Here is a 15911-nt window from a genome sequence, read left to right as displayed (position 1 = left end):
CCTCACTATAAGAAGGATGTTGAGGCTCTGGAGCGGGTCCAGAGAAGAGCAACGAAGCCGGGGAAGGGGCTGGAGAACAAGAGGAGCAGCTGAGGGACCTGGGGCTGCTTAGCCTGGAGAAGAGGAAGGTGAGGGGAGACCTTATTGCTCTCTACAACTGCCTGAAAGGAGGGTGTAGAGAGGAGGGAGCTGAGCTCTTCTCCCAAGTGACAGGGACAGGACAAGGGGGAATGGCCTTGAGCGGCGCCAGAGGAGGGTCAGGCTGGACATCAGGAAAAACTCTTTAATAGAAAGGGTCATCGGGCACTGGCAGAGGCTGCCCAGAGAGGTGGTGGAGTCCTCATCGCTGGAGGTATTTAAAGGACGGCTAGATGAGGTGCTCAGGGACATGGTTTAGTGGCCAATAGGAATGATTGGACTCGATGATCTAAGAGGGCTTTTCCTGGTGATTCTATGAGTCTACACGGCCCTGGTGCTGCCCGAATCCCGGTGCAGCCAGGGGCATTTGCACGCCAGCTTGGAGGGCCTGGGGGATGGTGGGGCTCAGGGCACATCTACTCTCGGGGTACTGGTTAGTGTGCCAAGTTACCCGTTAACAGTGCCACTCTCCGGGAGGCACCCACTATCATATCAGCGTTTATCCCCTGCTGCCTGGCCTGTCTGTGCTGCAGGGCCGTGGCGCTCAAACGGGCACCACGCTACAAATCGTGCTCTGCTGAATTCCCCCCTGGCCTCGGTAGAAGTTCTCAATGCCAAGTGCTTGCTTTCACTTTCCAAACACGCTGTGCTAATGAAAAACCCATAAACCACTGTTTCTGTGTCACTGCTGCAGTAGAACAGGGAAGGGATCCAGCAGGTTAAATTCTAGACCAGCCAACAAATGCCCTGGCTGGATCTGAGGGTGCTGAGGCTCTGCACAGCCCAGGATTGTTGTGGTTTCCACCAGGCCTGGGTGATCTCGACTGGACAACACAAGTGCATCCAGACAGGCTGTGCTCCTTCCCAGACCCAGGATGGGCCACTTGCTTCTGACCGGGTTGTGTCAATTGAACCCTTTCTCTCTTTTCAAATGTTGATTGTGTAACACCAAGAAGCATTTGTGCTCTTTTTATTTACAGAGTCTCTTCTAAATAACCAAACCCATGGCTCTCCCAGCGAGGTTTATTCATTCTTGCTGGAGAAGCATCCTGCCTTTGTTCCCCTGGGCTTGTGGAAGCAGCAGAAGTAAAGACGTGTTTGAATGCACCACACAGATGAGCAGCCACATGACAGCTCAGTTCCTGTGCTTGAGGCAGGCTTCTGCTGCCTGTTCTCCTGTCTGGCTGCAGCGGTGCCTCAAGCCTCAGTGAGGCTGTCCCATCTCCTGACAGTCACTGCGTTCCCACCTGTTACATTTGTGCTCTCCGGTGTTCAGGTAACTCCAAAAGTACTGGTAGATCCTATTACTCAGACACAGCCCATGCCTGAGCTCAGCAGGACCTGTTTTCAGGATGGGAACACTTGGCGTGTATCCATATTTCGTACCACATACAGTGTCAGAGCCCCTTTTTGTCATCAAGGTAAACCAAAGGCTTCAGCATCCCCCAGGGAAGAATCCTGGTTTTGGAGCAGATCCTCACGGCACATACAGAATGGGGACGTGTGTGCGGCTCCCTGCCCAGCCCAGGCGGACAGGGTGCCCTGGTGTGGGTGGCAGCCACCTGCGCAGCTGTGTCACTGCGTTTTGTTTTGGTTGCTGAGGACGCGGAACCCTTGAGGCAGCTCCGCTCGAACAGTTTCTGCTGGTGATCTCATCAGTAATTGCTATGTTTTCTTAACCCCCCTTTTGCAGGAGCATGGCCCATAACTGTGACTGCTTTTTTGGCATTAGCAATTCCACTTTGAGTTGTGCGTTTGGCAGCCTTAAGGACTGTTCTCATGTGCTAAGGATGCCAGTAGCCCCCAGGAAGAAAAATCTCTCTGCTGAGCTCAGCAGTGATGAAGGAGTGGCTATGGAGCACATGTCCGGCTTCACTGTTAAATAACAGCATGAGGGAGCTTTATTCTGAGCCTGTTAAGCTGGTCCAGTGTTCTGCTTAGGCTTAGTCTTTTTACATCTGCCCATCTTCCTCCTCCGTAATAACTACTAAATTAGGCAAAAGAAAGGTGGTTGAGATTTTTTTGTCCATTAAGCTTCTCATCGTACTTCACTGGAAACACTGCAAACAAGTGTTTGCCTCTCTGGTGCTTCTGAGGGAGCAGATGAAAGGGGAAACATGTTTTTTCATTTCCTAAATATAGTTGGTTGTTAACTGCTTCCTTGAATGTCATCCAGGTCAAAGATCCGGTGCTGGGGAGGAAGTTAAATCCTTTCTGTGCCATCCTGACCTTTTTCTATTTGAACACAACAGCAAGGACTACCACCCTGTTTCAGGGAGGGAGATTAAAAGTTCTTGGTGAATGAAAGCAACAGTGGGAGTGAGGGAGGGGGAATTATTTTGGCTGGGGGTTGTTCCACTGTTTTTCTAAGTGAGACTCCTGTGATGAGGATGTTTGATCAGCTTGGTTTTGTTACCCTGAGATGGCTTTTGCTCCTTGCAACTTAATTGCAATACTTGAGGGAAAAGAAAACCCTATAGTTAATTGTTGAGCACCTTTATCCTTCACTAAAGGCTGTGAGCTCTCAAATCCTAAAATAAAACAAACACTCTGGTGCTGGGGAGAAAAGAAAATGTTGTGCGAAGGCAGGGAAAATTAGGCCACTTGGGGAATGTGCCTTCAGGACTATTTCTGTCTGTCACAGCAAACCAAAAGGACACTGACTTTGGAGGAAGAGCTCTGTGACCCTTTGGTCCTTGCTCTGTGACTCTCCCCTTGTCCAACTCTGGAGATGGCGTCAGCCACTTGCCCGTTTTTGCAGCAGGTGGGTGACCGTGTTCATCTCACTCCTTAAGCTGAGCTCCCCTGACACTCTGTAGCCACTGTCTGATGATGGAAGGAACCATTAGAAGGGTAAAAGCACCTGGTCTGTGTTAATGCGGGTGCAATTCTCTGCTGATTCAGCTGCTATCAGGACGTAAAGATGGGAATCTGTTTTTAATAGATGAGGCAATGTGTGATTGATGACTACTACAGTACACAGCAGGGAAAATCCTGTGTGACCAGTCAAGTGCCAGCATCAAAGAGGCCAAGAAAATAAGAACTTTGATTAGAAGAATCTTTAAGTTTGGCTCATGTTTTAATTAATGCCATCTATTAACATTTTGAAGAGAGATGGTTGCGGCCAACAAAGCAGCCATTTAGAAAGGCAGCCTTTGGAAAGCTAGTAAGGAGCACAGCTGATGCTCTTGGTTCTGCAGCAGAAAGCTCCCTAACTCTATACGCAGTCTCTTATTTTTTAATAAAACTACTTTTGAGTCACCTTTGTTTTGTTTGTTTTGTTAAAGGACAACTCCAGCTTAAAACAAGCCCTTCTGCCTATGATGCCATTCAGGAATAGAAGACTAGGTTTTCACCCACGAGGGTCACTCAGAGCTCTATGAGGTGCAATTAAATAGTAAGGCTAAAGTAACACAGCGGCTCACTCGGACCAAAACCAGCATTTTTCTGAAGGTTTAACTCTGTGACACAACCTGCTGTGTTGCTGCTGAGTTGCAGCATCAGCCCAGCAAAGCACCAGGACCACACACTGAGGTCAGGACAGGCAGAGCCAGCGAACCAGAAGCTGATTTAGCTCCTGGGCTATACCATGCCCTTGGCCTGCACAGGCAGCAGTGTTTTTGGACCGCTCAAAGCCCTGAGCTGCTCTTGTGGATGGTAAGTCTGCTTACAGGGCTCCCTGTAGGACTATATGTCTATGTGGAGAGTCAGTCCATGGAGCTTAAGGCTTCCTGCATCCCTAGAGGAGGAGGCTTTCCAAGGGTAGTGGTCCCCTGCTGCTGGGTAAATGCCTCTTATTGATGTTCTAGGCGTGAACTCGTGACAGTCCTGCTCTAATTACTGTTTTTACGATTCCTAATGACAGGCTTTAGGTTTCTAGCCAGCTTATGGATTTCAGGGTGTGGAGTGACAGTTGCTCACGGAGCTTACTGACCTCCTCCAGTCTGTGAGGTTGGGAGATGACTTCAACCACCTCTCGCACACAGATGGATTCTTGGGCTTCTCCCGAGCTCTGCACGCTTCAGCAGCTCTCCAGGGAGTGCACTCCCGTGGAGCAATCTGCTAATTCATGGCCTTTGTGTTTCCCCTTCTGCTTTAGCCCCGCAAGCTAAGCTGCGAGGAACCCATGTCACACTGTCAGAGCGCTGCTCCTTCTTGCCTGCATTTACTTTGCTTTTCTAGCAATCCATAAGCCGCGCCTGGCAGACGGTTCAGGCGCTGCTACTGTACAGCTCATTCCCTGTGATCCCCCGCCTATAGCCATCTGTCACCTACCTGTCTTAAAGTTAAACTCCCTGGTCTTCAGAGGCAACACACAGATAAATGTTCATACCCCAGCTCTGTGTCCCTGTCAGCTGCCTCACCGTGGGGCTGGAATGCCCTCCTCGCCCCCAGGGAGGAGCAGTTAAGTGCCATGCTGTCCTCCGTGTCTGAGAGAAGCAGCTAGGGAAGTGGTCTGGCAAAGGCGGCAGGAACTTGCAGTGATCCCAAGCTGTTCCTGGAGCAGTAGGGGTGATGGTTTTGGAATAGTGCATATGAAAAGGCTATCTGCTGAACAGATCTGCCCTGGTGAGGAGTTCCACCTGCCTGAGGGACAGACGTTTGGTCTTTTAAGCGTGTCCTTTGTTCCTGAGCTTAGGGGTTTCTGGGATATTTGGCCTTGCGAAGTTGAAGTGGGGGCACCTTTCACTTGACCTTGACTTATCATCTGCAAAGAAGTCCTCCAAAAAACTCCATCTGTTACATGGCAGAGACGGAGCTGCCGACGTGTGCTGGGACGCTCTGTGGCACCCAGCTAGCACGGAGCTGTGCGCTTGTGTCCTGCCGTGGGGGAGCCCTGGCTCACACTGCCAGGTGGGTAACAATGATTTTTCATCTTTGTAAAAAGTCTGAATTTACCTTCCAGCAGCTTCAACTCTACATTTAATCCTTTGATTCATTATGGGTGTGAAGTCTGTGCATGGCACAACAGCCACCTGATTCCAGGTATCCGTTCACTCATTTGCAAAGTGCTGTGTTGCAATGAATCCGAGCTAAGCTGAGGGGGCTGATGGCATCCTGCAAGGAGCTTCCTGAGACTTGGGGAGGGAAGAGCAAGTGTCAAGACTGTCTTAGAGGAGCATGAAAACAGGAGATGTGACTTCTCAGACATAACAGAGCTGAGAGTGGCATTGGCCGTGGAAACTCATTTCTCTTGGCCTGAAAAATACAAGATGGGGCTGCTAAAGCTGCTTCCTGCTCCTAACCTGCTCAGAAGATAAAGCAGGATTTCAGACTCCAATCCAGCACCTTTCCCCAGTAGTAAATACACATGGCATTACAGAGTGATGTCATGGCTGGAGCACATCCCAGCGAGGCCAAGCCTGGATCAGGTTATATCTGTCTTCTGAGAACATTGGCTTACTCCCAGAGGAGCATATTGCCAGTCCAAGGGCAGCGACTGGAGCCACCTTTCCCAAGGTCACCTCCTGCACACAAGCAAAGGACAGCACTCTCTTCCATGTACACAGCACAGCCTGAGCCGCCCACACAAACGTTGCAGCGCAGCCATGGCAGTTGCTGGCTGCACACAGGGCAAAACCTCCTGGCTCCCCTTTCTGGCGTCACTTTGTTGGCACCAGTGAGGACCCCAGCCCTCCTTCCTGGGGCTTCATCATCTGGTTGCCTTTGAGGCACAGTGTAAAAGGAGAAATAGGAATCTTGTTAACTCCAGCTACGTGGTGCCTCTGTAAATAACTCGTTCTCGTAGTTCAGTACAGTTCTGTCACATCAAGACTCGCATTTTCCAGTTGGGAGCATCACAGTGAGCGCCCAGCAGCCCTGCAGACCTGACACACTGCTTGTTGCTGTCAGTGAGCCCACGCAGACCCAGCTGGGTTTGCTGGAGACTGGGTCCACTCAGCTTTCGTTGCCCTCCCATCATTAAATGGCTGCGAGTTTGTCTTCACTGTCATTGGAGGAAAGCTGTAAGGCGGGTGTAACAAAACCTGTTTGGCCCTCTCTCAGGTTAGCTTAGACAGGAGTTAGTAAAGTCCTGTCTAAGCTAACTGCACTGCTTTGCTTCTGATCAGGCTGTAATTCTATTTCAATGATGCAACTTTTAAAAAGTAAATCAGGCCTAATTAGCAACGGGTCTAATCACAAATTCAATAGAAGCGAGGTGCAATGTACCTTGAGCAAAGAGAAGGTAGGGATGTGCCTGGTGCCCTGCAGTGGTGGGGGGCACTGGAGGACCCCACAGCACCTTGGTTCCTCACATGCTTTGCCAGGGTTGCTGTATCCCATGTTTCCCTGCTGGAAATCCTGCACCTCCGCTCTGTGCCTGTGCTGGAAGGAGCCTACCGCATCAGCCAGCATTTCCAAAGGAGCAGAAACCTCCTCCAAACACAGCTGCAGTGTAAATAACCTCCTGCCACGGATCCCTCTGCAGGGTGGGGAAGACATGACACCCGCCTCTGCGACAGCCACCCAGCCAAGCAGGGTGTCCTGCGTGGGCTGGAGCAGAACCGAGGGCTTGTGATCCGCCTGTGTTTGTGCTGAGCTGGAGCTTTTCCTGCTGTCCTTCCCTGGCCCAGTCCCTTCGGGTCACCACAGCTCAGCAGCACCCATCTCACCTCTGGCTTTGTGTGCTCTCATGTCAGACTTGGGCTCCTGGCAGCCTCAAAGCGGTCAGTGTTGGGTGTCACAGGCTCTGGTCCTGGCCAGGACAAGGAAAAGGGATTCCTTCCCAGCAGAGAGACCCTCTCTTCACAGACAGTGAACGTGCCAGGAGAAGAGTTCGCATAGGTAGTGTAGAGCAGAGGCAGGTAGCAACGTGGTCTACGTGGCATCTCCCTGGGCAGCTCAGCCTCTCCAGACACACCGGGTGGGATCCGTGGGGCAGAGGAGCCGCTGGTGCCTCCACAGCTGGCTGTCACATCCCTGCTGCGACACTCTGACCAGCCAATATGGATTAATCGCAACCGGTTTAATTTTGTGTCTGTAAATTAAGCTGTTTGACGATTAAGCCAGCGATAGAAAGAGACTTCCAGGAGTGAGGAGGACATTTAAATGCTAATAGACCTCGATGGTGGAAGGTTTACTTAGACACATCCCAGGGGGCAATGACAATTAACATCCTAGGAGACTCTTCTAGAAAGAGGATGCTAATTTAGGCCTGCTGGGAAGGGAGATAATTATTTATTATGATTTTACGTAGCCCTGCAACTTCCCACTCAAGAACGCGAGACACCTCAGGACAGGTAAGTTCGGGGAACTAAACAACAGTGATGATATGATACCCAAAAGTTGTCCTCAAGTCACCTGAGGGGAGAAACATGGACAGATGGGAGGGAGGAAAAGCTACAGAAACCATCCTGGTCAGCAGGACAGCAGAGGAGAAAGAAATGTGACTTCTTGAACTCACATCAAAGGAAGTGGGCAGGAGAGATCAGCCCTGCAGGCCTGGCAAACAGAACATTCGCTTCAGTAGAGCAGGAAGGGTGTAACTGTGGCAGGAGAGAGGTGATGTTTGCTCTGAAATGCCTTCCTGCCCTGAAGAAAGACTCAGAAGAGGACGTTGAGCCCAACCACTCTGCTGTACACAACTAGTGAGAAATAGGAAGAGATTACACAAACACAGTGACCTTTGTGAGATCTGCACATGGGGAACTTAACACTGCTCGTAACCCTGACGTGCTCTGGTGCTTGAGGGGAGGTTCCACCAATGTTAGAAATGCGCACATGCACCAACAGAGCAATTTCGAATGCAGACAACAGCTGGTTATCAAACGCATCATAATAGCTTTTCCACAGAAGGCAGGGGGATCACAGGAGCCAGTTAACCCTGCTGAAGAGCAAACATATAAGTGTATATATATTTGTTTGCTCACTTTGCTTCTAAGTGCATTTCTTAATCCACCATGCTCAGCTGCCACCACTAAATTCTGTTTTCTATCAGAGCTGATTCATACCTTAATCTATGAAAAGGGAACTCTTCCTTAGCAACAGCTCCAAAGGGAGGGACCTGGTCTCTCCTCTCTGTTCAATCTGAGGTTGCAGAGGTTTTTTCTTTCTTCTTTCCCCAGCCGTTACAGTTATGTGGGACGTGACATGAAGAGGAATAAAGTGAGGCTATTCGTGTACTCACATTGCCAGACTCCACGCTGCCTGTTTTCCCAGTGCCAGCTCTCCCTGCCTGCCATGCCACCACAGTGATGTTGGGTGGCTGCAGCCTCTCCCATGCCTGCAGGAACTCACTTGCTCCTCCTGGGTGTTTGCACTCCTCCTGCCTGAAGGTTTGGGAGCCTGGCTTTGGCTGGGCTGGGAACCCACCTGGACAAGGCTGGGTTGTGGGAGCTCCAAGGGACCTGGCCAAGAAGATCTTGGCCTGGGCCATGTTTGCAGAAGGCAGGCTGGGCTGAGTGGTGGGGGAGGTCTGGGCAGGCCAGGATGCAGGATCCTGGTCAAGCTGGGCTGCAGGGCTCAAGGACTCTGGGGATGTGGGGAATCTGGGGGTCTGCAGAATCTGGGGCTGTGGAGATCTGGGCCTGTGGGATCTGGGGCTGTAGGGATCGGGTACTGTGAGATTGGAGGTTGCTGTGGGGATCTGGTGCTGCAGGAATAGGGGGCTACAGGGAACTGGGCTGTGGGGATTTGAGATTGTGGGATCGGGGGCTGTGGGATTGGAGGTTGCTGGGATCTGGTGCTGCAGGGATCCTGGGCTGTGGGGATCTAGGGCTTTAAGGATTGGGGGCTGTGGGAATTGGGGGGCAACAGGACCGGGGACTGTAGGGATCTGGAGCTGCGAGGATCCTGGGGATCTGGGGCTGTGAGGATCTGCGGCTGTGGGATCGGAGGTTCCGGAGATCGCTGGCTGCACAGATCGCGGCCTCCGCTCCCCAGCCAAGCCTCAGCTCCCCCTCAGCCGCCTTCCCGGCCCTTCCCGTCACCCCCCGCGCGGTCTCGGCCGCGCCCCGCCACCATCTTGAGCCATGGCAGCGCCATCGCCCGCCCCTCCCCAAGATGGCCGCCCTCGCCTCAGCGGGCACTTCCGGCGCGGCCTGGCGCTCCCCGGCGCTCTCGGGCGCGGGCCATGGCGCTGATGCTGCTGCTGCGGGGCTGCCGGCGGCACCGGGCGGCCTGGGCCTGCGCTCGGCACCGCGCCGGCACCGGGGCCCTTGCCGTGGGACGCGGCCCGCAGGTAACGGCGGCCTCGGGGGGAGCGGCTCCCAGCGCGGAAAGGGGCTCGGGGAGGCTGGGAGGGACGTGGTGTGAGGAGGTAGGAGGAGGGGAGCGGTTTGGAGGGGAGGTCTTGGGAAGGAATGTTCTCCTGTGAGGGTGGGGAGGGCCCTGGGTGGGGAGGGCCCTGGCGCAGGTTGCCCAGAGAAGCCTTGGATGCTCCATCCCTGGAGGTCACAGAATCATAGGATACTTTGGGTTGGAAGGGACCTTAAAGATCATCCAGTTCCAGCCCCCTGCCATGGGCAGGGACACCTCCCACTGGACATGTGGGAATGTGAGAGACCTTCTCTTTCTGGGTGGTCACCATCTTGCTGTCCTGGAGCATATGCCCCCTCTATGCAGGATATTTCAAAGCAGAATATTTTGATCTAAGCTAAAGTATGGTTAAGTTTCGTCTAAGCAGTTGTGGGTTTTGAAAGTTAGACAGAATCATAGATTAGTTTGGGTTGGAAGGGACCTCAAAGCCCATCCAGTTCCACACACCTGCTGTGGGCAGGGACACCTCCCACTGGATCGGGGGCTCAAAGCCCCTTCCAACCTGGCCTTGAACACCTCTGATACCCAAATGCCAGCAAATAAAACTCTACTCATTATGGAGTTTTAGAAAGCAAGCATTCTTTATCAGGCCTGGGCAACATGCAGGAATGATCTCCATCAATCATGTGCAGCAAGACAAAGGCTAGTTACAGGATATATTTCCCACTTCCATGCATATGTATAGATATTCCCAGAAATCTTATGCATATTCTATTACTTTTCAAGGTCTAATTTTAATGTTATGAAACTTTGCAACAGTCAAAACTCTTGCAAATTTGGAGCTGGCTCCAGCTCTCTGTTTGGCCTTGGCTTTCGGCCTGGAGAAGAGGAGGCTATGGGGAGACCTTATCACTGCCTACAATTACCTGAAAGGAGGTTGTAGAGAGGTGAGTGCTGGCCTTTTCTCCCAAGTAACAGGTGACAAGACAAGGGGGAATAGCCTCAAGCTGCACCAGGGGAGGTTCACATCTGACATTAGGAAAAAAAATGTCACTGAAAGGGTCATCAGGCGCTGGAACGGCTGCCCAGAGAGGTAGTTGAGTCACCATCCCCAGAGGTATTTAAAAGATGAGTAGATGAGGTACTTAAGGATATGGTTTAGTGGCAGATAGGTATGTTTGGATTCGATGATCTCAGAGGTCTTTTCCAGCCTGGTGATTCTATGATTTAAGACAGATGAAAAGTCCAAACAGAGGTGGTCACAGAAGAAGAGACCTCTGTTCAGCACAAATCATACTTCACACAATACATTATAATTTTCAAAGAAAGCACAGTGTCGGAAAAACACTGACATACTGTCAGAGAAAGAAAACATACTGTCAGAGGGACGTTCTGGAGGTGTTCCGGGCCAGGTTGGGTGGTGCTTTGAGCAACCTGATCCAGTGGGAGGTGTCCCTGGCCAGGGCAGGTGTGTGAAACTGGATGGGCTTTGAGATCCCTTCCAGCTCAAACCATTCTTTGATTCTCTGTGATTATTATAGAGTTGAGGTTCTTCAGCCTGGAGAGGACAGCAGGGAGAACTTATAGTGGTCTTCCGGTACCTGAAGGAGCCTGCAGGAAAGCTGAGGAGGGGCTTTTTAGCAGGGCCTGTTGCGACAGGACAAGGAGGAGTGTTTTTAAACTAAGGAGGGGAGATTTAGGCTGGGTGCAAGGAAGAAATTTTTCACACTGAGAATACTGAAACACTGGCACAGGTTGCCCAGGGAAGTGAAGTGGTGGAGGCCTCATCCCTGGAAACATTCAAAGTCAGGTTGGATGGGGCTCTGAGCAGTCAGATTAAGTTAAAATTTCCCTGCTTCTACAGGGGGATTGGACTGGGTAATGAACTGTAAAAGTGCCTTCCAATGCAAGGCATTCTATGATTCTGTGAAGCGGGTGCTTGCTTACAGACCAGGTCTTCCCAAGGAGGGTTCTTGGGTTAGACTAGCCTAGGTCAGTTGTTTCAGCGCTGTGCAGCAGTAACTTGGGGGAATACCAGGTGAAGAGAACACTTGGGCCATCCCAAGCAAGAAAATGTTGATTAAAGTTTTTCGTTTCTCGTATCACTTGTGCTGGCTCTTTGCATCACTGGGATATAAGCACCCACCAGTTAGTGTGTGCCTCTGGTGCCGTTTCCCCATCTTGCAGTGCTGCTGGTATTGCAGGGTACTCTGACACAGCCCTTAAGGGCAAAGTTCTTACTTAAACTGTGCCTCCAGCAATGTTTAAGGCTGTTTTGTATTTTCCTTCAGTGCAGTGAAAAAGCACTGGCTGTCCTAATAGGTGTTGGAGGAAGAACAATTGCCCCCCTCCCCCCCCCCACTTTGTTTTTTGTTGTGATGGATTTAAACTGGTCTGGGCTGTTCTGGAAGGTGTTGATCCCAAGAGGTTAACCTTCTCGAGTCAGCACAAGCAGTGGTGCTGCCCAGCAAACCTGGAAAAAAAGGTGAAGGATTTCTGCCTGGTCTGCATCTTTGTCTGGTTTGCTGCACAGAAATTTGTGCCTGTGCACTGGAGAGGTGGTGAGACAGAGAATCACATTGGAGAAGGGGCAAGGCTTTTGTTAGGTGAGAGTATTGGTAAATGTTAGTTTAGACGTTGTGAAGTTGCTTTCAGATGTGAATATCGGCTGCAGGATTGGTGCTGCACAACCACGGGAAGTGGCTGTGTTGTCCTTGCTGCTGTGCAGCAGGGTTGCAAAGTCCTTAAGACTTCCTGTTGTGAGAGGGTATCAGTACATTTAACAGAACTGACTTCCCACATACCTTTAGCATGAAAACCAGAGATACGTGGGGGAAAAAGATAAAATTTTCAAGAGTTTTGAGCGTATGTCCCTATTTATACATTTGCTTTCTTTAAACTGGGTTATAAACAACATTTTCAAGGTCACTTAAACAGTCCACAGCACAACCAGGAATAATACTCAGGTCTCCCAGCTGTTGGTCCAGCAACTTTCCCACAATATTTTCATGTTTAAAAATCTTAGTCTCATGGAATGTTAAAAGGGTAAGCGGTCATGGTATTTTTCCAATAGTTGCCTTTTTTTTTTTATCTTCCTCCTCAGAGCCTTTTGTCGCAAACACTTTCCCCCACATGTCAAGGTCTCAGTGGAATCCTGGTGAAACAACACTTAATTCGAGATCCAGTCAGGCTTTGGAATCTCTTAGGTGAGTCCCAAAGAGCAACTGTACAGGTGGAGGAGTGGAAATGGTCTTGTTTAGAGCGTTGTCTTTTCCTTACCTTCGCTGCCTGCGTTCCTGAAACTGAAATAAAGCTGTACTGCCCTTGGCTTTGGGAGTTGTGTGCCATTTGCAGGGGTTCTAGGTCTCTGTCTGGTGTCAGAGATGAACAATGGCACCTTCCTCAAGTAGCTCAGCGTGATTAAGTAAGCAGTTGAATCATTAGACCTAAAGCTAATTTAAAAGCTGCAGACTTTAAAGTAGAGAATCTTCCTGGGCCTCATTAGCAAAGCCTAAGATGAAAATGTCATTCACCTTTCTCGGAAACAGCATTGTATGACCTTGCTGAAAACCTTGCATTGGAGCAATTTAAAACTGTGTGTTAGAAAATGTTGCCTGAATTCTTAGAGCAAAAAATCCAGAAATATAGAACAAAGGCAATTATTCTTTTCGCTACCCTCCCCAAATTGGGAAGGTGAATTTGCTGTTGCCTTTGAGATTCGTATCCTGGCCAGTGTGGGCATGGTGAGCTTAGGCTGCTTTACCTTGAAGAGTTTTTTTAGAAGTTAAAATATTGATAATCTTTCAATTGGCAGTGAATTCTCTAGTAGAACTAACAGGGAACAAGCAGTCTGATTTCTGGGCTTACTCCTCATTCAGAGCCATCGTGAAAGACCATGGGAACTGGGATCTGCTGCCCTCATCAGTTGTCTTGCTTCTGAGCTTTTTGCGAACAAGCCTTTGCTTATCATTTTGTAGCAGCAACTGCGAGTCTTACTGTTTGTAGCTATACTTCCTTGGCTTTGATCACCATATTCTAACAGCATTTACTTGGAAACCTGCATTTCACTCCAGCACGGACATTTCCGTTCTTAAGCACTTGCAGTTCCTGCTGGGAGGCTGTTCTTTGCTGACCACACCAGTGTTAACTGTGGGGTTGTGCCTTGGGAAATGTGTACGTGTTTCCCTAATTCCCCTTAGGGGAAACTTCCCCTAATTATTTTCTTTGCCACATTAAAATGATCTCTGAGCAAAACCATATTTTGTCAAAAAGTATTTATTACATAAGGAAACTGAAGGAGTTTGTGCCTCCTGTTGCTCCCTCTGGTGAGACTGTCCTGTTCCCTTGGCACATGAACGCAGCAGTGCGCTTGGGTGGATGTGGAGCTCGGCCTTCTCTGCCTTTGGAGTTCACGTGTACTGTCATCCTTGTCTTCTTCTCCCACTGTGTCCTGAGCCCTTCTCGTAGTAACCGCTTACCTCTGCTTGCCTGCAGGTAGCACTCACTATTTTACTACTTCAAGCTCTCAGGGGAGTAACCAGAAGAATGGAGGATTCAAAAAGAAATCTCCGCAGGAGGAGGATGGTATGTACATGCCAAAATGATATTTAATGAAACAAATTGTGTGTGAAGGATGATGGTGGGCAGCATGGAAGATCCACGTGAATGCTTCTGTCTCCGAGTACTGTAAACCTGTAACTATAACTTAGCCGCAGGCTGGCAGAGGTGGTTGAGGACAGGCTTGAAGGGGTGTTTTGGCTTAGGTGGTGGAATACAAAGGCTTAAGAGATCGTGAAGTTTACTCTCTTTCTGTGCCGTTTTGTATCCTAGGCACAATTTCATTGGTGTTCACCTTAGTTTTGCCTCTTTACAAAGGGGAACAGCAGTATTTACTGATTTTTGGTTTGGAGTTTTTGTTGTAGAACATTTTGATTTAATAAACCTGTATTAACTAAATTCAGGTCTTGAAGCTGATTTCTGTTTTTTCTTGTATTTTATTTATCTTCACTGTGGATGTGTCTCTACTTCTAGTGATTTACAGAGCTCATGGTTAGAAATAGATTCCTTAAGGAGTTCTCAGCTGTGTTAGGAATGCCACTTGCTCAGAGTTTTTTCTTGTTAAATCAGTCTCTCCCAGTGCTGTTTTGCACGTCTTATCTGCCTCAGCCCCAGGCACCTTGCTGCGCAGGACTTCTTGAAAATTAGTTTTATCTCACTAACTGTGTTCTGGAAGCTAGGGATATATGAGGCGTGCCAGATTACGTTGTGCGATTGAGGAATGCTTTCCCTGTACCTAAAGCTTAAGAGCATGAGGAATTTAAAGACACGAATGGGATGGGGCGGTGCAGGGAATAACTTTTGTGTACTGGGCAAAAGCTTTGCATAACTTCTGGCAGGCAGTGTTCTGATCCTTGTAGGAGGCACTGGTGTCTGCTACCAGTGGGCTTTCACCAAAGATTTTTCAAATAGGTTTGTGGGTGACCCTTCAAGTCTTGGTGTTGTTGTCAGTGTTCTGCTATTTGTAGATCAGCAACAGCTGCATTCCATTTAAAAAGTGTAATTCGACTCTTTCTGTGAAGAAAATTGTGCTCCTTTGTGAGTACGTGCTCTTTCCCTCCAGCCTCCTGGGAACTGAAGTGCATGCAGAGATGTTCCAGGCTTTGGATGAGGCCAGTTTTCAGACCCTGGTGTAGGTTTTTAGCTGTTAAGTCCTGAGGCCAATGGCGTGTCCTGCAACTGGTGGGGCAGTTTAAGAAACAGATCAGAAGTGGCCCAGGCAAAGGTCTTATTCCTCTGTCTTGTCAGTAATGCCTGCAGAAGCATAGTGAAACCTGAGTGTTTTCTTCAGTTTATGGTGTTAGTGGACTCTGCTGTGCTGCTTGTTCCATGGGCCTTGGAGTGAAGGATAAACCTTCTGATGATGGTGGGCTCCAGACCTCTTTGCTGCAAGTTGGAAGGCATTTAGCGTCACGTTTAAGTCACACAGGTTGTAATATAATTGTGTAAATTGTATGATAAACTTTTGCATAGGTACCATCAGGTGGTGCAACAGCCTGGCTTTTCCTCTGTTGTGGTTAAACAATCGTGGAACACTCTTGGACCAACCAACTTCTGAGGTCAAAGCAGTCAGCTGCTGATGACTTTGAGCCTGACTCGTGTCATTGCATGCGGTCTTTAAGACAGGAGCAGTGGCTTTGCCTGTTTAATCCATTTAACAGGGCTGAAGTCCCATGGGAAGCGAGTACAGGTACCACAGGGTCCTTGCTAAGGAAGTCGGAGCCGAGAAGTTGGGGCCCTTTGTGTTTGCAAGACCACACAGGGTGACTGCGACCACAGCGCCTTGAAGTATTGTAGCTGTTAAAATTAGTAAACAGTAACATGCCGCGTTTGGTGGCCTCTCCTCCTGTGATTAATGGATAGCCTGACTTTGGGAGGTGGAATGCTACCCCGCGTCTCCAGGGGAATACTTGTCTCTGCGGTAATTATTAAAAAGAACTCTTCAAACTGTCATTGCCGCCCTTGCAAGATTTTAATCGAGAGTTCACATTTGGGGTTAATGGCAAATCATTGCTTCA

The 15911-nt window shown here is 49.5% G+C and overlaps 1 protein-coding gene across 2 annotated transcripts in view; it reads left to right on the top strand.

Moving 5' to 3' along the window:
• Window positions 1-9126: 9126 nt before the first annotated feature.
• The window catches only part of SPG7 (SPG7 matrix AAA peptidase subunit, paraplegin), a 35413-nt gene continuing 28628 nt past the window's right edge, over window positions 9127-15911 (top strand). The window contains exons 1-4 of one of the 2 annotated variants that reach the window (XM_054078497.1): window positions 9127-9319; window positions 10156-10283; window positions 12440-12542; window positions 13831-13920. In XM_054078497.1, the coding sequence (XP_053934472.1) occupies window positions 9142-9319; window positions 10156-10283; window positions 12440-12542; window positions 13831-13920 (499 nt within the window). In that variant the 5' untranslated portion in view covers window positions 9127-9141. The remainder of the gene's footprint in view (window positions 9320-10155; window positions 10284-12439; window positions 12543-13830; window positions 13921-15911) is intronic. The other variant, XM_054078498.1, reaches the window with a different exon arrangement.

The sequence above is a fragment of the Cuculus canorus genome, chromosome 13, assembly GCF_017976375.1.
Source record: "Cuculus canorus isolate bCucCan1 chromosome 13, bCucCan1.pri, whole genome shotgun sequence".
Lineage (NCBI taxonomy): Eukaryota > Metazoa > Chordata > Aves > Cuculiformes > Cuculidae > Cuculus > Cuculus canorus.
The sequence above is the reverse complement of the archived record's forward strand: the minus strand, read 5'-3'. Positions and strand labels throughout refer to the sequence as shown.